The sequence below is a fragment of the Drosophila montana genome, unplaced genomic scaffold (assembly GCF_035044405.1).
Source record: "Drosophila montana isolate Dmon_TW-CO22-7 unplaced genomic scaffold, ASM3504440v1 contig_2106_1, whole genome shotgun sequence".
Taxonomy (NCBI): domain Eukaryota; kingdom Metazoa; phylum Arthropoda; class Insecta; order Diptera; family Drosophilidae; genus Drosophila; species Drosophila montana.
This window is the reverse complement of record NW_026997017.1, coordinates 182,041-204,582: the sequence shown is the minus strand read 5'-3', so window position 1 is coordinate 204,582 and position 22,542 is coordinate 182,041. Positions and strand designations below refer to the sequence as shown.

The 22,542-nt window shown below is 42.4% G+C and overlaps 1 protein-coding gene across 2 annotated transcripts in view; it reads right to left on the bottom strand.

The window, feature by feature from the left end:
* LOC135426950 (uncharacterized) overlaps positions 1-22,071 on the bottom strand; it is a 68,415-nt gene extending 46,344 nt beyond the window's left edge. Inside the window, exons 1-2 of one of the 2 annotated variants that reach the window (XM_064680305.1) lie at positions 21,818-22,071; positions 18,490-18,803 (exon numbers count right to left, since the gene is read on the bottom strand). In XM_064680305.1, the coding sequence (XP_064536375.1) occupies positions 18,490-18,731 (242 nt within the window). In that variant the 5' untranslated portion in view covers positions 18,732-18,803; positions 21,818-22,071. Of the gene's footprint in view, positions 1-18,489; positions 18,807-21,817 lie in introns of those variants that run through there. The other variant, XM_064680304.1, reaches the window with a different exon arrangement.
* Between the last annotated feature and the right edge of the window lie 471 nt (positions 22,072-22,542).

Here is a 22,542-nt window from a genome sequence, read left to right as displayed (position 1 = left end):
AGCATTTGCGATGCCAAGAAATAAGCAACAACAACAACCGTATGCAAACACACACACACACACACACACTCACACACACACGCACACAATCAAACTGCGCCGCATGCATGCCTGCTTGAAGTGGCACTTGCCAGATGTGTTTATTTACATGCAGGCGCCAGCAGCGAGAGCAGCTACAAGACCCTACAAATACACACAGCACACACAGCCGGATACATTCAAAATGCAGCAGCTGCCATAGGCGACTCGAGCGATGCGAAAGGCAGCCGTCTTTTTGGCATCGTTGGGTGTCACTTAAGCTGTTTGCACTGTTTGGAACACACACCCCCCCCCCCCCCGTGCAGCGCCTACTCCCCCCCTTTGCCGGAACCTTTAAAAACAATTCAAGCAGGCGGCGGCTGTCAGCCTGTCATGGGCCTCGCTCCTTCAGCTGGGCCGCCTTGCTACGGCTTTTATGGGGCGCGTTTGGGCTCTGTGCTGCGTCATTGTTTGGTTTTTATTGATATGTTTAGCATATTTTAGGCTCTAGGCAACGTTTTTATGTGCAGCCATTAAGCACACACACACATACACACACACACACACACACACAAATCGCAGGCATCTGTGAGCTGTCCAGCTGTCCAACATTCCGCCCTGGAAACCCATTTGCTTATTTTTGCCCGTGTCTCGATCTCAGGCTCAGCGTGTGCCCCTTGCATGCCATTGTGGCATCGTGGCTGTAGGGCAGTGGCAGTGGCAGGGGCAAGGGTTGGGTGGGGTGAATGTCATAAATGACATTGCAAAACTTTTTCCTAACTGAATCTGTTACGCAACGTGGCAACATTTAAATATAAATTAAAAAGTTACGCATACGTCGCGTTGTACAGCCAAGTAAACGATACGCGCAAAGCGACCGGAGGTGGAGGGGGAGGGAGACGGGGGGCCGCATTATGCCTGCTGGCTGAGGGGGTTAACGCGCAGTTCACAATAGCATTTTGCCATACTGCCATTGTGACAGGCAGACGTCGAGCGTGTTTCGAGCAAGTCAAGAAAGTCGCACACAAATACAAAAATATACCAGAAAGAAAAGCACACACACACGCACACACACTCACTTATTTGCCGTGTGTGTGTGTGTGTGTGCGCACAATTTAGCGTGACAACAATGGAAAAAACGAACTCAGCCATTTTTATGCCCCCGCATAAGCCGAGTATCTCTCATTGTTTCGAGTAATTAAAATTAAAAGCCACGCACACGAAAGGTGGCTGCCCGGCTGCGCGTTGGCATTTTCATCTTCAGCTTGAGCTGGGATCAAAAAACACACGATCGCGCAAACCAGTGCAACAACAACAAAATAAAAACAAGAAAAATAATGCTACATAAGAATACAAATTAATATGAATATATAAATAAAATGGCAAATAATAAGAGACACAATTGAAAGCAAACGCAAAAAAATAAATTGACTAAAGTGCTGTTAACTACAAAAAAAAAAAAACAAATAAGAGGTTCTAGTCGGGAGCTCCCGAATAGGAGATACCCTGAACCCTCTTCTTCCGACAGGCGATAGGTATATATATATATATATATATATATATATATATAGAAGCTACATGTCAAGTTTGCTAACTCTAGCTCATATTATTTGCCGAAATTGCCCAAAAAACAGGATTTCGATATCGATTTTTATCGATTACTTGGAAACGGGGCAAGTTATCGAATATCGGAAACAAACTCGATCTGCGCGGGAACTAGAAGGACATACAGCTTCAAGACTCTAGCTCTTATAGGTTCTGAGATCCTTGCATTCATACATATAGACAGACAGACAGACGGACGGGCGGACGGACAGACAGACGGCCATGGCTTGATCGACTCGGCTATTGATGCTGATCAAGAATATATATAGTTTATGGGGTCGGAGATGCTTCCTTCTGCCTGTTACATACATTTGCACAAATACATTATACCCCTCTTTACCCATTTTCAATGGATTTAGGGTATAAAAACATGAGAAATACAACAAATTTGAAATTTAAAACAAAAAACGACTTTAAAAATAACAAAGCACGCACGTATGTGCAAAACGGACAATAAAGTCAACAATTAAAATTGAATTGAAAATTCCGGCAAAATGCATGATTTAAGGCTTGTTGTCTTTCTGTAACATTTAGTCAGATTTAATTATTTGAACCGATATGAGTACTAGAGAGTTAAGAGAGGATGAAATTGATAGAGAAATATGTTTTACCCGATTTGAGCCCCACATCACGTGATTTGCCACGCCCCAAGTGGGCGTAGCCATATTATTCGAAATCTTTGACTGCGGTTCGATTTGGGAGCTAATAGCTCACATCTATAAAATCGGGTTCGAGTTTGATTACTTCAACTTTCTCTATATACATAGACTACCAAAGTCACTTGAAAGTCAGAAGCCTGATGTTAAATATATTCACCGACAGGTTCAGCTGTTCTAAAGCCAACTTAAATCAGCTTAAAGCCTGATACACACAGAATGTATAGCGCGTATAGCTCGTCTAGCTCCTATTTGCCAGTTTCTTTGTACACTTTGTGACTCTATCGACTTTCTCTCAGATAAACTCAAAATTAGAGTCGAAAAGAGCAACCACAAGAGGCCAATGCAGAGCACAATTAAAAAGCGGATACGTCGCCAGACCAAGGACTGAACGCTGCTTCTGTGTGCGTGTGTGTGTGCTGGTTACTTATTATTTCCCTGGAGCTCTGTCACGGTGCTCATAATTAAGCGCACTTTGAATTTGATTACGATATGATTATGCGACAACAACACGAACAACAACAAGAAGACTCGACTAGTAGATAGCCCGAACAAACAATAAAGCTCGATTTTTCTTTCCTTTGGAAAATATATGCCTGATTAAGCGAAATACAGTTGAATCTTAATTGTGTGTATATAGCCAAGCGCAGTTCTCTACCTCGACCAAATCAATTTCAATTAAAAGTTTGGGCTTTTAATAAGGGAAATAATATCAATCTGTACACATATAGGACAAGCAACATGCCGAGATATGGAAATGCGAAAAGATATGTTAGAAGAAAATGGTAAACATGCTTTGCGCATAATCTACTAGAGATGTTCTTTTAAATAGAATTTATCTTTCACATTTCCAGTATCGAGATCTTATAGTCTCGAATATCTGATCATCAAGAATATATATACCTTATGCAGTCGCAAATGTCACACTCTGCCTGTTACTTACACTTGTTAGGCAAAACTATCATACCCTTTTTAAGCATTTGCATTGGATTCAGGGTATATTCAGAAAATGAACAGAAAAATCCCAGATGAAATAGCTACGGCAACCAGCCGCAAGTCCTGACCCGCGTCTCCAACTCATATTTTGCTGTTAGTGTCCCACTTGTTAGCCGTTTTCAAACATTTTGCATAATCATTTTTGGTCCTACCATGAAGTCAAAGAGAATGACCCCCCCGCCCCTCCCGCCCCACCTTACCCGAGGGCAATTACAAGCTGTTTTGTCGAGACAGCGACTGGAGATAGATAAGGTAGAGACTCGGAATGACACTGAGCCGAACCTCGACAACAACTAGGGAAATGGCGCAAATGGCTAAAATAGCGACAGGAACGTGGCTAAGAACAATTTGGGACGCTGCAAAGGATGCTACAAAATGTAGCAACTGTTCATTAGCCCAGTTAACACAGTTGACTGTTCCAGCAAGCGCCCTTGCCAAAGAAATAATTAATAGACATTTTAGTGAATTTCCCTTTTGATACCCTGTATGAAGGAAGGCAAGTGAAGAGGGTATGCCATATACATATATACTGCTGTAGAGGTCAACTCCAATAAGTTAAATTTTACCTTTCCATTCTTATTCTTATCTTTTGTTTACAAGCTACAAAGCTGATATGATATGAAATATGAAATGCGTGTAAAGGACACAGGTCGAGGGGCAAGAGATCCATTTCCAACTGGGGCGGGCAACAATTCCCCGAGCGACGCCAACGCGACAAAATTGGCCACAAGCTCAAGAGGGGCAGAAAGGGGTGGTGGAAGAGGGGGGAGGCCAAGTAAATGGAATCTAATAATAAAACAAACTGTAGTCTAAGGCGAAAGCGAAACAAAAACAAAAACAAAACGAAAATGAAAACGAAACGCAGCAAAATAAAATGAAATGAAACGAAAACGAAAACTTTTAAGTATCCTATTAATGTTTAATTCGAGTTATTTAAGTTCGGCACTTAATTTAGCAGCGGCAGCCACTTGAAATTGCCAAACCAGAGCCAAACACCCCGCCGAAACCTTTCGATAGTTGCCAACACTGGCGGAAGGCAGCTGGCATTGCTATGGATAAAGCTCTCGGCGTTCTGTGCGTGACCTTTTCTCATTAAATGTTAATAATAAAAAAACACAAGCAACTGAGCTGTGAAAATAACTAAGTGAGTGAGAAGACAAGCACGCTAGAAAGAGACAGCACGAGTGGGCATTGTGAGAGAGAGCGAGAGAGCGAGAGAGCGAGACACGTTGATGGTGCTGGGACTGTGGCCTGTGGCCTGTGGCCAATGAAGTTGCCTTAATCTGGTAATTAATTTCTGTGGTCTGCAGCAACAAACCAGTGTTGGTCAGCGTTTCGACTCAAATACGTGCCCAAAATACGTGGGGGGGCAAAAGGGCTGCAGCAGTTGTTAAATGAAACGCAATGAAAGCGAAAAGTGACAGGATAACAAATTAATAAACTTACGCGCCGATCAACTTCAGCCTAGAGTCGCTCAACAACTATTTAGGCAACAACAGGAAGCAGCAACTGGCAATAGATTCAGCCGTGGTTTGTGCCCATCATCAATTAGTTGGTAAAAGAGAGAGAGAGAGAGAGAGAGAGAGAGAGAGAGGGAGAGAGAGACGAAATGCCCTTTAACTCATACATTCAAGAAGCCGTAGGCTTAAATTTTCAATTTGTTGACATTTTGCGACTCGGCCCCAAGGTGTAATTGGCTTTAAAACTTTCGATTTATCTAATTGGCGGCGGCTAATTTTGGCATTTGAGATCAAATAAAGACCGCAATTTCTTCGTCTTGCAATTGTTTCATTTACATATTGTGTATGGTTTGAGCCCAAAGCTAAGTTCAAGGCTGTCTGTGGTCGGTTTAAGGTATCACAAATGAAATGCAAGTAAATTTCGGGCAATAATGAGCCTTCTGTGGAATTGGCACACATTTGTGGCAATTTAGGCTCAAGCAGCATTCAACAACTTTTCGAGTGGAGGTTTTTTTTTTTTTTTGGCGGCGGCCTGAGGCATTTTAAGTATTTAAGCTGGATGAAACTTGCTCTACGCAGAAATTGCTCATCAGTGCAAAGTACTTAAAATAAACTCTAAGAAATAACGAACTTCCTTATGCTCAATTGACTGTGTGTGTGTATGTGTGTGTGTGTGTGTGGATGGAAGAGGAAAGCTGCTTTAGTAAAAGTGTATTCTAAACATAATTCGTGTGTTTCGCTAGAGAAAGTTTGGCGGTAAGCCCCACAAAGTTGTCTTAGCAAACAGCTCAAATTTTGTATGGACACAGAAGAGATCGGTTCAAAATTTCAATTCTGGCACAAGCAACATTTCATCATTGTTTATAAATATCTCGATCAAACTTGACAGTGGCTGCTTTGAGCATGTTCTTTATAGATGAGCAAATCGTAATAATATAGTCTATAGATAGGATCTGCCTGTTTTGCAGGAGATTTCAATTGAACTCAGCAATTGAAACCTTCTTAATGCTCCCAAAATATCTGGAAATACATTTCAAATTGGACTACTCTATCATATGACTCAAATTAGGATCGATAGATCAAGGCTACAAAACGTTTTCAAAGTCTCACAAAATACAACTTTTATTATACCCTGAACCCATTAAAAATGGGTAAACTGGGTATAATGTGTTTGTGCAAATGTTTGTAACAGGCAGAAGGAAGCCTCTCCGAACTCATAAACTATATATATTCTTGATCAGCATCAACAGCCGAGTCGATCTAGCCATGTCCGTCTGTCCGTCCGTCCGTCTGTCTGTCTATATGTATGAGCGCAAGGATCTCACAACCTATAAGAGCTAGATTCTTGAAATTTTAGCTGTAGATCCTCCTAGTCCCCGCGCAGATCGAGTTTGTTTCCGATATTCGATAACCTGCCCCGTTTCCAAGTAATCGATAAAAATCGATATCGAAATCCTGTTTCTTGGGCTATTTTGGTATATAATAAGAGCTGGAGTCACCAAACTTGACATGTAGCTTCCAGAATAGTATATATATATATATATAGATCGAGTATCTTTCATTAAATACCTATCGCCTGTTGGAAGAAGAGGGTTCAGGGTATACCGTAGTCGGGAGCTCCCGACTAGAACCTCTTACTTGTTGAAAGTGTAGCCTTGGCATGTCTGTGCTTTTGTTTTAGAACTCGTTTTGCACAATCAATCATAGCTGTTGGATGTCTCTCGCTGTGCTGTCAATCCATATGCACACGAAAATGCATTCGCATTCACATCTTAAGCTCGACTGAGCAGCACTATGGTAATAAAGAGGGACAACAATAGCGATAGCAACATGAAATGTTTTCGACTCTTTAGCCTGAAGTTTGAATAGATTTATGGCTTTGACGAAATATTCTTGCCAGTTCACAGGGCGCATGAATGCCATTTGCCATGAGATGGAAGAGAGGATGGGCGGCAGGCGGCGAAAGAGGTGCGTAATGGAATATGGAACATAATCCGACCAGCTGTGAAATGGGAGAATGCCAGATTGGCTCAAGGAGCGGCTGGTCATCCACTGAGCTGATGGTCACATGCTAGCCAAATTCCAGAATGAAAGGTAACCAAGGGCCACAAAGAAAGCGCCACAGGAAGCTGAAGTTTATTGTGGCCAGGCGAACAATCCCTCAGCCCCATGGCCCATTTGCTTTGGAAATGGGTTAGCTGCCGTTGCTGCTGCACTTGCAACGCATTTCAGTAACAGTTCTTTGCCTCGGGCCAGCAAACAATGGCCGAGCAGCAACAATGGGCGACGGAAACGGAAATCGCTTGCACGACGGATAAGCCAACAGCTGCAGTTGACATTGAGTCAAACGGACGGGGGGGGGGGATGCGGCGAGTGTGTGTGTGGGGTGGGGCGTTCAACGGGAGGCAAATAAAAAAAACATTTGTTGCGCTTTGCTCTTCGACTGCAACTGCTGCTGCGCGTCTTTTGTGAAATGTCACTCGTCAGACATCAATTGTTGTGCGTGTGTGAGTGTGTGTGTTTTACTGGTTGCTTTAGCCATTGTTAAAGCCGTTGTTGTTGTTGTTGTTGTTGTTGTTGTTGTTTTAGCTTCTGCTTTTACGCAGTTGGCGACACGCAGCACGCAGTCCGCCTTCTCAATCGATATCAATCAATACAACTCTTATGTGCGTGTGTGTATATGCCCCTTCTTGAAGGAAAACTGTTGCACACAAAGAAATCGCTGCACATTAAACAAGAAAATTAATGGCCCCCGTTAAGCAGTCAAAAGTATTTCGCAGCTGTTTGCAAGCAGCCAACATTAAATACTGAGGCGATTTATATGAATCGCAATTTGAGACGCTTGCTAAGAAGCTGTTAAGCTGTTAAGTTATCAAATTGTAGTAGCTGTCATTGTGTGTTGCCAGTTTCAGGACTTAAGCTAGTTGTGCACACACACACACACACGCACACAAACAAACCACACATTTCTAAGACAACTGAGATTTGTCTTTGATTTAAAGCATGTACGAAGTGTGTGGCCAACGCAGGTTAGCCTAAAACCAGATACAGCTGATCATATCTTAACATAATGTGAGGCAAAGCTGCTTAACATAGCGCAAATCTTAACATTTTATAGATTGTGTTATCTTAACATAACTTTCTATAAACATCATGACTTTACATAACCTAATCAAATGTTATGTTAGCTAAACATAACCGTTTGCAACTTAACATGGCTATGTTAAGCTAAAGACAATGTTAAAAGTTGCTTTAACATAGCTTGGAATAACATCTGGCGGAGCTAAACATAACATAACGCAAGTGAACATTACATGACTTAGCATGAAAGTCAATTAAAATTTCAACATATTAATCAGAAAACAAGCCGCCAACACAGTAGAACAAAAAAGAAACGAACGATTCCATTGTGTGTGAACTCAATCAAATTCGGAAAGTATTTTGTGCTACCAAAATGGGAAACCAAAGAGGAGCCAAGAGTAAAGCAATTCCATACAAGACAGATTACACATGAGATAACAATTGTCAATTGTTTCACGTTCACGTTCAGGTTCACGTTCAATTGTAAACAATTTGTAACCTGTTAAACGTAACAGCAGCAACAATAGCAACAGCAACAAATGCGAGCTGCTCTATGCACAGATACGAATACTTAACAAAAATGATTGCCTATATTTGGATATTTGTTGTGTTTTTGGATAGTCGCCTTTAGTCCGCCTGTTGGCTCGATACTCGTGTCAATTATGCGCCTGTGTGTGTGTGTGTGTGTGTGTGTGTGTTGTCCAGCAGCAGCAAAATTCAACGTTTCGGGCATTGAGCGTTGAAATTTCAACGGCGATTTATTACCGTTACCAACGTGCGCCATATCTAAGCTGCTGTGTGCGTGTGTGTGTGCGTGTGTGTGTGCGTGTGTGTGTGCGTGTGTGTGTGCTTGACAGTGTGTAGTGGCGTGTGTTACTTTTATTTTCTGTTAGCGACACGCAAAAATCGATGATGAGACGACCAAAATAAAAGCCAACCAGCACCCACAAGTTCATGTGATAGATACTTTTTTTTGGTTTTGTTTTTGTTCTTCGTTTCGTTTACGTGTGGCCACGCTCTGTGGCAGACTCTGTGCAGCTGCCACCTGTGTCAATGTGTGTGTGTGTGTGTGAGTGCCGCCTGTGATTGATTTGTGAGTGGACCAGAGAGACAACGTTGCGCTTTGAAGTGGCCTGCGTCTCGTGCCGGGCAATTAAGCAAAGCAACGGCCAGCCGTACAGGCACTTAAACGAAATATAAAATCAAAAAAAAAAATAAAAAAAAAAACAATTTTGAAGGGAAGCAATTGAAATTGATTGGGTGCTGTGCAGCGTCAGTGCTGCTGCTGCCACGTGCCACGTGCCACAGACAAAGGCAGGAATGCAGCAACCGCTGCGTCCCCAAGCTGCCAGTTGAACGAACGTCAAAGTTGCGCCCCACAGCCAAAACAAGTGAAGGGCAACTGGGCGTGGCAGCAGCACCAGCAGCTGGCAGCTGGCAGCTGGCAGCTGCCAGCTGCTGCGTGCTTATTGTGATTGCCATTACACACAGACGCACACACACACGCGCACACACACAGACGCGCCTACACAGAAGTGTGCCGTGCGTCGAGTTCCCGGCATGCCTGCATGCTCGTATAATTATTTGCTCAAATCGCACAAAAGTATGCAATGGTTTTTTTTTTGGTTGGCGCGCACGCTGCCATTTAAGAATGCCGCAACAACAAAAGCAGCAACAAAAAGAGGAAGAAGAGACAACAACAATATTGGCAACAAAAGTGACTGCCAGCAACCTGAGGCACCGGGGGCTTAAGCTAGAGTTACAAAATAATATGTGAAAAAAATGTTGATTTCAGTTGATTTAATTTGGGCAACGCGGTTTTTGGTCGCCTTGCCACAGGCCCAACGAACAAATGGCTGTCACACACACACACACACACACACACAGACACAGGCACACTGCTGCGAGTCCATGTGTGTCAGTTGGTCGCCTTTGGTCCGTTTCAGTTTTTCGAAACATGTCACGTTCTTGGGTTTTACTTGAAATGCCATTTGGCCAATTGCTTTGGCTGCCAGCGCCTATTCAGCTCACTCTCTCTCTCTCTCTCTCGCTCTTTCTTGACCCCTCTCGCTCCAACTGTAACTTGCCACATTTGCTTAGGCCAGGCACATTTGCCACTGCCACAAAGTGCATTCCGGCTGGCAAACTCACAATTGATTACAAATTTGCCTCGACTGCGCTGGCAGGATACATCAATTCCATCCAATTCCACCCCCCCCCCTCCGCCTCCACCCCATTTACGTGTCCATTCCATGCAGCAGTTTTGGGGCAATGAATAAGCTGCGGTTTCAGCTGCACTTGTCACATGTCAACTAACTAAATTCCGGGCACAGTCGTCGAATTCGACAACTTGCATTGCATTCGCACAGCTTGTCGATTGCAATTTCGAGCATCATTTGAGGCAACTTTGTGCAAGACACGCTTAAGTATGCCACAAAAGCTTCGCATGACAACATGACGTATACGCAATGCAAACACTTCACAGCGCACAGTCCAGTCCAGGCTAAGCTCCCAGCACATAGGCATGCACAAAGCGCATACAAAGTGTTTATAACATAAGCGAGCATGCTCGACTAGCACATACGCTGTTCGCCATTTAAGTGCCTAATTTAGCCTAATGCTTCAAAGTTGGATCGCTTGTTCTTAAGTTTTCAGTAGAGAAACAGTAGAGTACGATATAATTGGTTAATTCCCATTTAGAGGATATATATATAGAGGGTATATATATATATATTTATATATTCTTGTTGAATAACAAAATTATTTTAGTCTAAAATCAAAGATCCTTGAGGGGAAGAGTCTGCCACACATCTAACCATATTTGGCCCAGAGTCTTTTTTTTTTATAGCAATCAAATCTTGCCCGCAAATTTGTATGCAAATATCTACGACCTGCAATATTTCAGCTATAAATTAATTGAATTGAGTTCTTTCATAAAAATTATGATAATATATCATATTAAAAGCCAAAGTCTAAAAACCTGAGTTCAAGGCTGTATAAGACCTGGACCTAAAAGAAAGGTAGCTGGTTCAAACTATCGACTATATCATTTAGATAAAGGCAAACAGCTGGCCACATCGATGCAGTTGCTATTTGGAAATAAAATCAGCATCATATGCCAAGTTTTGGTTGGACCGGGCTCACAAATTGAACTTAAAAGAGAGAAAGCTGGTTCAAACTATCGACTATATCATTTAGATAAAGGCAAACAGCTGGCCACATCGATGCAGTTGCTATTTGGACATAAAATCATCATCATATGCCAAGTTTTGGTTGGATCGGGCTCACAAATCAAACTTAAAAGAGAGAAAGCTGGTTCAAACTATCGACTATATCATTTAGATAAAGGCAAACAGATGGCCATATTGAGGCTGTCGCTATTTCAACCCATCGCGAATCCTCTAACTGTCTGCCAAAACCATTCGCTTGTGGCTAGGGGCAGGGGCAGGGGCAGGGGCATGAAAAAGTTGCTGGCCCAGCAAGCAACATCAGCAACTTTATAATTTGCAGCACAAGCACACACACGCGCACACCCACACATGCACACACATACACACAGAGTAACTTCGACTTTAAGTTGGGCCACTGACAGACGGCGCAAACTTTAAGAAAACATGAGATTTGCATAAATAAATAGGCATCAAAAGGGGAAAAAAAAGCGAAAAAGACACGAAAATCGCGAACAGGCGAGCACACAGCTGTGTGTGAGTGTGTATGTATGTGTGTGTGTGTGTGTGTGAGTGTGTATGTATGTGTGTGTGTGTGTGTGTGTGTGTGGTTTCTGTTTGTGTGATTTTTTTGGCAGCCATAAAGAATGCGTCGACTCACTCGCCAAATACGTGGCACAGGCCGAATCAAAGGGGACGTTAAAGATGTATCGGCTGTCGCTTAAGGCAGCCAAATCCACTGGCTCTGATTTGCAATATGCTCAATACACACATGTATTATATATACATATACATACATATATATTTATTTTATTTATTTTTTTGTGCACACAACACAACACTGGTTGCGTGCTGGCAGCCCGCTTGAAGGCCTTTGAGCAGCTGAGTTTATATCATTTCTTTTATTTCGCAGTAGCCCCGCACGGCTTTTGTTGCAAATGCCTGTTTTAGCTGGCAAAAGTAGCTGATACTTTGAGTGCCACGCCCGCCCCTAACCGACACGCCCACGCCAATTGCAGTTATATTTTGTGGCGACCCCATCTTATCTGAATGTGGTTGCGGCACATTCACAAAGCTAATTTACATGCCATTAATTGCTGCAATTGACATCAAGTTAAATGGAATTCGAATTGCCAGCTCGATTATGCGGTTTGATACACATATCCGATAACATGGCTAATCAGCGCCTGTTAACCGCAAGCCAATCTCATGCATGCACCTGGCGATACGTTTGGTTTTCGCCTCAAAAGAATTTCAACTTCTCACGCCTTACAATGCATGTCAAATTTGCACCTGCTCAAATGTCAGTCGGAATTCGAAATTGGAGCGGAGGCGGGCTGGTAGAAATGTATATATATGTATATATATAAGTATTATGGGCCGATGTGGTGGGAACTTTGACTATGGGCATGCCAAAGGACTGCCAGCATGTCCTTGAAATACAAAATATCGTGCTTTTGGGGTTTTGGGCTAGAAATCAAAAACCTAAGAATCAATGCCGTTCGTGCTCAAGGCCATTCACAATTGAGAATCGATATTGTTATCGATAATTGAGAAATGAGAAAGTCTTGAGCTTAACTCTATCGACTGAGCTGTTATTGCTGATCAATTATATAGTAGGTAAATGCTCTATTGCCAGAAAATGTCGCATGCGTCCGTTTTATATGAGAATTGGTCAGATCGAACGGCTAGCTTTATAGCTATAGGCCAAAATCATATCAACATCGAGCTACTATATCATATAGCTCTCTCTGGGCGGACTCGATGGAAAACTTATCGACCTCAACAATTGCACACTTCATTACACGAATGCCACCAATTAGATAGAGCCAAAGCCTTTGCATGAAAACCATCTTGGCCACATGTCGGCAAGGGCTTTTAATGCTCAATTGTTAACAGGTCGCCTAACTGAATTTGCTTATAATGAAAATTGCAGTTTAATTCGATACCATCTCAAGCTAACAAACTCAAAGCTTGAGATTGATGCATGTGGAGGCTGTCGCTGCACTTTGGCCCGAGTGCCGAGCAGGCTAACAAATGGCTTAACAATGACAAGTTGGCTGGCAAAAGGCGGCAGCCTTGGTCGGGGCATTCGGCTGGTCATATGTCAAATTGTCCATTGTTGACTTTTGCCACATCAATTTCGCAATACAAACAGCTGCCAATGGGAGCAGCCCAGCAGGCAAGGACCAACAATATCAGCATATACCAAATATGTCGATGTTACTCCAAGATTTGACAGCATAATTAACATGTTGCTGGCAACAGCTTTTTAGTTCGCATATATTTATTTGGTTCAGCAAAATGATGAGAAAATCCAAAACATTAACCACATCATTAGCTGGGCGTGGCCCATCGGCCCACAACAACCGTACGTGCTTTGACTGCCCAACGAGCTGCCGCCCTGTCGACCGACATCCCTCTCCCTCTCCCTCTTTCTCTCCCTCTCCCTCTGCCCATCCTCTGCCCTGTGCTGGCTATCAGAATGGATTAGTTATTAGCTTCTTTAGCATAACGCAGGCCCAGCCGCAAGGCAGTCCGCGCACCGAGCCGTGCTCGAATCTTGAAATAAAATACGCCTCATGCGTGCACAGACATATATAAGTTACCTGCACTGATTACGGCCTAATGGGGAATACGGCAGCTACAAATTTTGGCTACAGCTCGGGTGGAAACCGTAGCACGGACTAACATATTGATTTGCTTAAAGGTGAAGAAATTGAAATTCAACAGCTTATATGACACGATGCTGTTTAATTAATCTGCCTGCCAGTCGTGTTGCATTCCACATAATTGGTAAAAACAATTAATTTCGTATGGACAGGCAAAAAAAAAACACATTTACATCGATTTTTTCCTTTGTGGCAGATGCATAAAAAAAATTAATGTCAAAAATTGCCGCTGGCAATACAAATTCCATCTGCACGCGTGGAAAATCAGTGAAAAGCGACTGCATGAAACTTTTTTGTGCACAATTCGAACGCTTTTAAGTTCCTTTGCTGGATCAAAGTGTATGAAGAGTTTGGATTATAAAGAAATGAATGAGTCTATGGAAAACCGTGTCTGGCGACTTTTACTTCGACTTCAAGTTCAAATTCTCATATAAACGCAAACGGATACGCAATTTCAAAACAGAAGGGCAACAATTTACTTTAGAAGTCACTTTTGCGACGCTTTTTGGGTACTTTTTGAACCACAATTTGTATCTAAAGCTGATGACATTAACCAAAACCTTGTGAAATCTTTTCAATTGCCAGATAACATAGATTTAAATCAGTTGAGCTCGACCAGTTCATTTTTTTCCAACTGCAGGAGCAGGATGCAGGCTTCAATAAGATGAATATCTAGCTATGTGCATACATATATATATATATATATATATGTATATATACATCCGGCAGGGTTAGGGCTTAGTCGGCTCCAACGTTGAGCCAGAATGCACTTCTTGGTCCCTGCTCGGGCGCCGCTGCACTCAGGTAAAGCCTTGGCCTTAATGCAGACGACATGCTCGCAGCCGCGTACTTGGGCTTTCAAAATTGGCAAAACAAACGGTGACAAACTGTTTTGCTTGTTTGCTTGTCGCAAGTCAAATGGATAAAATCTCACGAGAGTCTTTGGTTCAGTCCAACTACGACTGAAAGAGGGCGGCGTATTTGTTTTAGAACGAACCGGTTTGAACTATCTTACATTTTTATCATGAATCGAACCGCCAAAGCCGAAGTCAAATAGTGCATGTCTTTTAATTGATTGGTAATTAAAAATTGAATTGAAATTAGCAAGGCCTAAGACAATATCTAGATTCAGAACCTGATTTAAGAACCTAACCCAAAGGCAGGTCGCTGGTTCAAACCGAAAGCCACTGCACTTCCTTTTTGTATTTGCCCTGACAATTCGTATTTGAAAAAGGCATCAGCTAAGCAAGGCCTAAGACAAAATCTATATTCAGAATGCAGTAAACCTGATTTAAGACCTAACCTTAAGGCAGGTCGCTGGTTCAAACCGAAAGCCACTGGACTTCTTTTTGTATTTGCCCTGACAGTTCTCATTTGAAAAAGGTATCAACTAAGCAAGGCCTAAGACAAAATCTAGATTCAGAATGTGGTAAACCTGATTTAGGACCTAATCCAAAGGCAGGGCGCTGGTTCAAACCGAAAGCCACTGGACTTCTTTTTGGATCTGCCCTGACAGTTCTCATTTGAAAAAGGCATCAGCTAAGCAAGGCCTAAGACAAAATCTATATTCAGAATGTGGTAAACCTGATTTAGGACCTAATCCAAAGGCAGGGCGCTGGTTCAAACCGAAAGCCACTGGACTTCTTTTTGGATCTGCCCTGACAGTTCTCATTTGAAAAAGGCATCAGCTAAGCAAGGCCTAAGACAAAATCTATATTCAGAATGCAGTAAACCTGATTTAAGACATAACCTAAAGGCAGGGCGCTGGTTCAAACCGTAAGCCACTCGATTTGCCCTAACAATTCGAATTTGAAAAATTCATTAGCTGGCCAAGTGTGGTGTTTATCAAATTGCGACACAGTCTTTTAACCTGTGTGGGCTACAAAGATTTCAGCGTTAAGCCAAGGCAACTCGCTTTCGCCTTTCGCGGAACAGTGTGTGCGAGAAGGTGCTGCCTTAAACGGCTTAAGCCCTGCGTACGATGTTGCCCCGGCGACTGGCCAAACTTTTTTTTTGTCGCGAAATGTGTAACGCATAGACGGAGACGTATCCGACCCCATATAGTATATATACTTATATATTCATGATCAGTATCAACAGCCGAGTCGATATGGCCGTGCTCGTTTCCATGCGAACTAGTCTCTCAGTTTTTGTTTTTCACGTTATCTCGACCAAATTCGGTATTTATTAGTTTTACTATATACTGCCCAAATGAATGCAAAATCTTATTTACATAGGTATAGCATATCATATAGCTGCCATAGGAACGAGCCACGCCCAACTCGAGTGCAATATAAGCTGGTTCGCTTTGTGGAAAATGTGTCTGCGCTAAAATGCGTAAAGGCAAAGGTTTATCGACAGGTATGCGACTGTGTTTGTGTGTGTGCGTATGTGTGAGTATGTGTGAGTATGTGTGTGTGTGTGTGTGTGTGTGTGTGTGTGTCTAAGCAAGCTATGTGTCGCACAAAGCTGCCTCTTTGAACAGATTTCTGCAGAAACTGGATATTAAATTTTGTTGCTGATTTGTTGAATATTGAAAATTTGTGAAAAATTTTAGTTATTGCATTGAGCTGAAGCTTTATTTGCGGGGCTCATTCGTGTGCGGCACAATACTTGAGCTTTGGGGGCAAGCCCCAAAAGTTTCAAGTTGGCAAACAAATGGAGAAATATGCAACAAATTTGCCCAAGGTTGAATTGGCTGGCATGGGAATTTCCTTTTTCTTTGTTCCTTTTTGTATAGGGTATACTGAACCCATTAAAAATGGGTAAAAAGGGGTATAATGTATTTGTGCAAATGTATGAAACGGGCTGAAGGAAGCATCTCCGACCCCATAAACTATATATATTCTTGATCAGCATCAATAGCCGAGTCGATCTAGCCATGTCCGTCCGTCCGTCCGCAAGGATCTCACAACCTTTAAGAGCTAGAGTCTTGAACTTTTAGCTGTAGGTCCTCCTAGTACCCGCGCAGATCGAGTTTGTTTTCGATATTCGATAACTTGCCCCGTTTCCAAGTAATCGATAATAATCGATATCGAAATCCTGTTTTTTGAGCAATTTCGGCAAATAATATGAGCTAGAGTCACCAAAATTGACATGTAGCTTCTAGAATAGTATATATATTTCAAGTATTTATCATTTTATACCTATAGCCTCTCGGAAGAAGACGGTTCAGGGTATCCCCTAGTCGGGAGCTCCCGACTAGAACCTCTTACTTGTTTTTTGTTAATTCCTAGCCAGCATTGAATTCCGAAAATCAAATGCCACATTCAAAGTGCGGGCGAATTTCATTCGGGGCTCAAGTTTCGAGTGCAATTTGAAATGTTGAGCAAGTAGCAAGGGATGCCCATTAAGTGCAGGATAATATTGCTTGTAAACCAAATAAGCCCCATCGTCCTTAATGCTGTCAACCATAAGTGTAATAGTCTGGGCAAAGCTTTTGCACTTCACCTGCCTGAAGTGTGTGTGTGCGGCGGGGGTCACATTTTTCTGTAGGGCTTAACACAAGCACTTCAACACAATTTCCATCAACTTCCCGAGGGTATTTTAACTTTATCACGGATTGTGTGACCCACAAAGTATATATATATATATATATATATATTCTTGATCAGCATCAACAGCCGAGTCGATGTAGTTGGCTCTATCATTATCTCTAATTAGCACCTCAGCCAAAAAAAAAGGCCATTGACAGACAACTTTGCATATGCTCTTCTATCTGATATTGAAATCGGCCAGATCGAATTGCTATATCATAAAGCTGCCAGAGCGTTGATTCTTGTGATACTGAAGCTCTTGCTTGAAAATGATTTTTTGTTCTTCAAGATAGCAAAATCTTGTCAATATCGGACTTCTATCATCTATCATCTAGCTTTATGTGTGCGAAACCGATCTGTTTCTCGAAATACCTTTCCCAGTATATCGGCCGTATCATACTTATATATTCGTGATTCCCAAAGCCAGAACCGGTCGGAACTAAAGTACTTTTCAGCCTTATATCGACCAGGGTATTTAATTTGCGGCGTGCCGAACATGGTCATTTTTTTTCAAAATTTTAAGTTTATCTGCCAGTTAATCTGGCTGGTAAATATACAAGTAGTTATGGCAGTATTGCCACCTTGCTGTGCATCGCACAACATGTAACCGAATTCACTGAAACGTTGCCACCTGAACGACAAGGCGTTGCCATATTTGAAATTGTTTTCTTTCTGTTAGCCTTGACTCGTAGTGCCCGAGTATTATTGAAAACAAAATTTAATTTTAAATGTTTAGATGTATATGCAGATGTACAGAGAAAGGTGCACAACATTTTTAAAACGTATATATATATAAATATAAATATTATTTTGTTATTATTAAAAAGGTTTTTTTTTTAATCAGTATCTTGTTTAAGTTGAAAATTTTAATACTTTTTGTCAGATAAAAGTAGTTTATTGTGTTCTTTTATGAAGGGCAATTAAATAATGAATATTAGTCACATGAAAGTCTTAGTTGTTGTGTCAAGCTATTCTGTGTAACTTTATTTGGGCATTATGTACTTGCAGGTGTAAGGCGCACACATACAGACACACATACAGACATACATTGGTGGGCATATGTTAGTTTAATGTGCCCATATATATATATATTGTATGTACATTGTGAGAAAGTTTCTCATTCGGGCCCTTTGGGCAGATGGCCCAATTAGCTAATGGATATTTAACAGAGGAACAGCAACACGCAGGGAAAGACAGCTAAGAGTATGTATTGTATATGCAGATACATAATATGTATATATATTATTATAGTTATATAGAAATAGAAATATGCATAAGTTGTGTGAATGTGGACTCACCTCTCGGTATGCGGCTCCCGCTCCCTGTCATGCTCCAGATCCGAATCGTGACCCCGGCGAATGGCATCGGGATCGCCATCAACAATGCCAGCGCTGGTGTTGCTGTTGCTGCAGCTGGGCGCATCCTGCTCCTCGGTCACTGGCGGTGCCGGCGACTCCGATTGCGTCGATCGACTCTGGCTCTGGCTCTGACTCTGGCTCTGGCTCTGGCTGCCGCTGTTTGTCTCCTGTAGCTCGGACATTCTCTTGCTTTGGTTAATGAATTTGGTATCTGATTCTGGGCTCAACAGTCGCTTTGGGTTCGATGCCGCACGCTGCTGCACGAAGCAAACTTTGCGTTAGCTCATTAAAGTGGGTGTGGCAGTGTGAGGCAGTGTGAGTCGTGAGTCGTGAGTCGTGAGACGTGAGTGTGCTGTAATTGCTATTTAATAAAGCCCTTGCCCTTGCCCTTGCCGTTGCCCTTGCCCTTGCCCTTGCCCTTGCCCTTGCCGTTGTCCTTGCCCCGGCCACGTTCCGGTCCCAATATTAGTGGAACCCAGGCGCACAAATGAACAGAAAACATAATGAAAACTAATTGGGGATACCTTGGAAATCTACTTAGCATTGTTTTCAGGTTTTTCCAGCTTGTCGTTTCTGCTTTACTTATTAAGCTGCCAATTATAAGTATAAGCCAAAAACAAAGAAAAAAAATATAAAAACAAATGAAAAAACAACGAGAAAACACAAACAAATTTTGCTTTATTTTGTAATTCAAACAGAATCGGAAAGTTGCTCTGTTGCCACGGCAACAACAATAAGTTTTCAGTTGCAAAATCACAATTAAACGACATAAGCTCAAACTGAAACTTAAAAGAACTTTATGCATTTTACAACTAATTAGACTGGGCACGCTTTGGAGACCATATTAATCAGCAGGCCGAGATAGTTTCAGCTGGCACAAAGCTCTCATAAATGTACTTCCCAACATTGGAAGCTATTTGAGTTTAATAACGCCAAGACGAGCTTTTAGCTGGATTTAAAGCACGAACTTTAAAGGGAAATCGATTTCTCCATTTTTATCTACTTTCTAACACTCAAAAGCTCTTTGAGTTTTATCAAACCAGTTCGATTTAAGTCGAGCTTTCAGCTGTGCTTATGTTCGCTTGAGCTATCAGAGAATTTTCTTCATAAGAACAACATCCTGTTCAAGTGAGCGAGAAATAGAAAAACCGTTCATCTACTTTCTAACACTTAAAGCTCTTTCACTTTTATAGCTGGCTAGAGCGAGAACGAAATAGTGTCAAGTCTAGCTTTCAGATGGGTTTAGGCACGCTTAAGCTTTCAGACACTTTCATTTAAAGGAACTACAACCTGTTCGAGTGAGCAGGAACTAAAGAAAAACTTTTATCTACTTTCTAACACTGGAAGCTGCTTAAATTCTTACTATTACAACCTTTTAGAGTGAGCAATAAATCGTTTTAGATCATTTAATCGATTTGCCAGCAGTTCCTTATTGCATTTTGCTCGCTTAAAGCTTAACTATGGTAAAGTCGAGCTGGGCTTATTAGCTGGAACAGAACTATTCAAATGCGAGTCTTGAATGATATCTCTATGCTCAGGCTCAGCAAAAGTTGTCGAATTTTGTGCGCAGCACTGTACAACACTGGTAGCTGTTATTAATTTATATAGAAAAACTGCAAGTCAGTAACAATTTTAATGCACCTTGCAAAATATTTCGCATGTTGCACTTAACAGGCTTGTTGCATAAATTCATAAAACGCTCAACTTCGAGACTCAGTTATATTTTTGTTACAAATTGTTGGGAAATTTTGTGATTTGTGCCACAATATAGCAGCTGGTGTTAAATGCCAACAAGTGCATGCCAAATGGCAAAGAAACCAAGAAGCTGCGGTCGAGCCACAGCAACCAACATTGCGGTGGGCGCAAGCAACGAATGCGAATGGACATGGCAATTGGAATGGAAATGGCAATGGAAACGAAAAAACAAAAAAAAAACAAAAACCAACAAAAGAGAAGCGCAACAATTTGACATGCGCTCAAATGTGGCAACGGCAAACGGCATTAAGCCAAGGACCAACAAGTGGTCGACTGACGGCAGCGGCAGCAAAGTGATGGCAATTTAATTGAAAAGGATACAAATGAAATGAGCAACTGGGACAGAAAGCCTAAAAACCATTCGCTGACTGTGTGAATAAAGTGTGAACGGCAAATGAATGGACGGATGAGCGTGACAAGTGCGAACAGCAGCGATTAGATTAGAAAAGCGTACGCTGTCAAATCTGTCAACAATTGAAGCCAATTGAAAGCGGCCAGCGCCGATAAGTATGCTACACTTTTGGCGCCCCAGCGGACCGAGAAGCAAATACATAAATAAAAACTGACCATGGAACGCGCACGGTCAAGCAGCTGCTTGACGGTCGACGGATTGGCAAATAGCGCATATGCTAAGCGTCAGTTTTGACCACAATTTGCATATGAATGTTTCAGCAACCGAATGCGGCATGGGATAACGAAAAGATAACGTACCAGCAGCTCGGGCTAGCTATCAATTGTGCCGCTGCGCTGCGGTGCGGTGCGGTGCCGCCGCCGGCGTGGCTGGCAGCGGGTCAGCTGCTCTGTTAGACGCTTGCCAGCAGCGACACGAACCTGGACTGTCCTTCACAGGCAGATAAAAGATAAAGGGCGCGGGAGTGGGAGTGGGAGTGGAAGTGACCCACCCACACACACACACACACACACGCTCATCAAATATGTAAAGGCACCAAAATTAACCGAAAGCAGAATATAAAGAAGAAAACGCAAAACGAAGGGAACAAATGTATAAATATATGAGGCAAAGGGCAAAAGCTGCAAATGTTTGCATTTAATGGAAACGCAGCGAGAAACGCCAAGGTAAGCATAAAAAATGGCTTTATAATAGCGGCCACTGCTGTTACCTGAGCCGGTCAGCCACAACAACAGCAGAAGTACCTCTACACACACCAATATACACACACACACTCGCACACTCGCACACTCGCACACTCGCACAGAGCCAAGCGCCAATCACCTTTGTGATTGTTATGATTGTCGCTTGCGCTCTTATAACTGTTCTTCTTCTTGCTGCTGCCGTTATTGTTATTGTTATTATCGTTCTTCTTACAAACACACACACTCGCACACTCGCACACTCACAAACTCACAACTCTTATCGCGCTGCCGCCACATAATATACATATATATACATATATTTTTTAAAAGGTTTTTCAATCACACTGCAAACACTCGAACATAAAAAAAAAAGGTTATTAGTTGTTCTCACTCACTGTTAAAAAAAAATGTGCAAGACCTTTTAGAGTTGACTTTCACTATGCTTGAGTTCCAATTGCTCCGAGTTCCAATTAATTGGCGTACTTAGTCTGATTGGATTGCTAGCTCTGGGGCGCTGCTTGCTGGATTCTGTTCTGGAATGCGATAGCGACTGCTTGGATTGGCTTTTGGCTTTTGGCTTGGAGTTAGATATTTGGCTTTGACTGTTTGGCGGTTGAATTTACTGGCTTCCACAGTTGGCTAGCTTCGGTTCGTTGCTGCTTGGCAAACGTAACCGACAAAGGCTTGACAGGAACTGAAGTCGTTTGCTAGCAGGACACGTTATTTTAAATTGTTTGCCAGCAGCAGCGGCAATAGCAGCAGCAGAGGCAGCAGCAGCAGCAGAGGCAGCAGCAGCAGCAGCAGAGGCAGCAGCAGCAGAGGCAGCAGCAGCAGAGGCAGCAGCAGAGGCAGCAGCAGCCGACACACAGCGCCTCGACTGTTGCTTCCTTAAGCTCTGTTCGCTAGCTGTTGTTTGCTTGTCTCTCTGTTAAGCGTTAACAGCGCTCTGTTAACCAGCTCCGAAAGCTTTTAACGCACTGTGCGCTGTGCTTTTCATTCGGAGTAAGCTTCGCCTGCATGTAGTATAAATTCAACACACACACACACACTCGCACACGCACACCTCCCTTACCACACTCCCCCCCCCCCCCCCCACCCCCCCAACTGACGCACAACCAACTCATAATTAGAAATCAAATATTA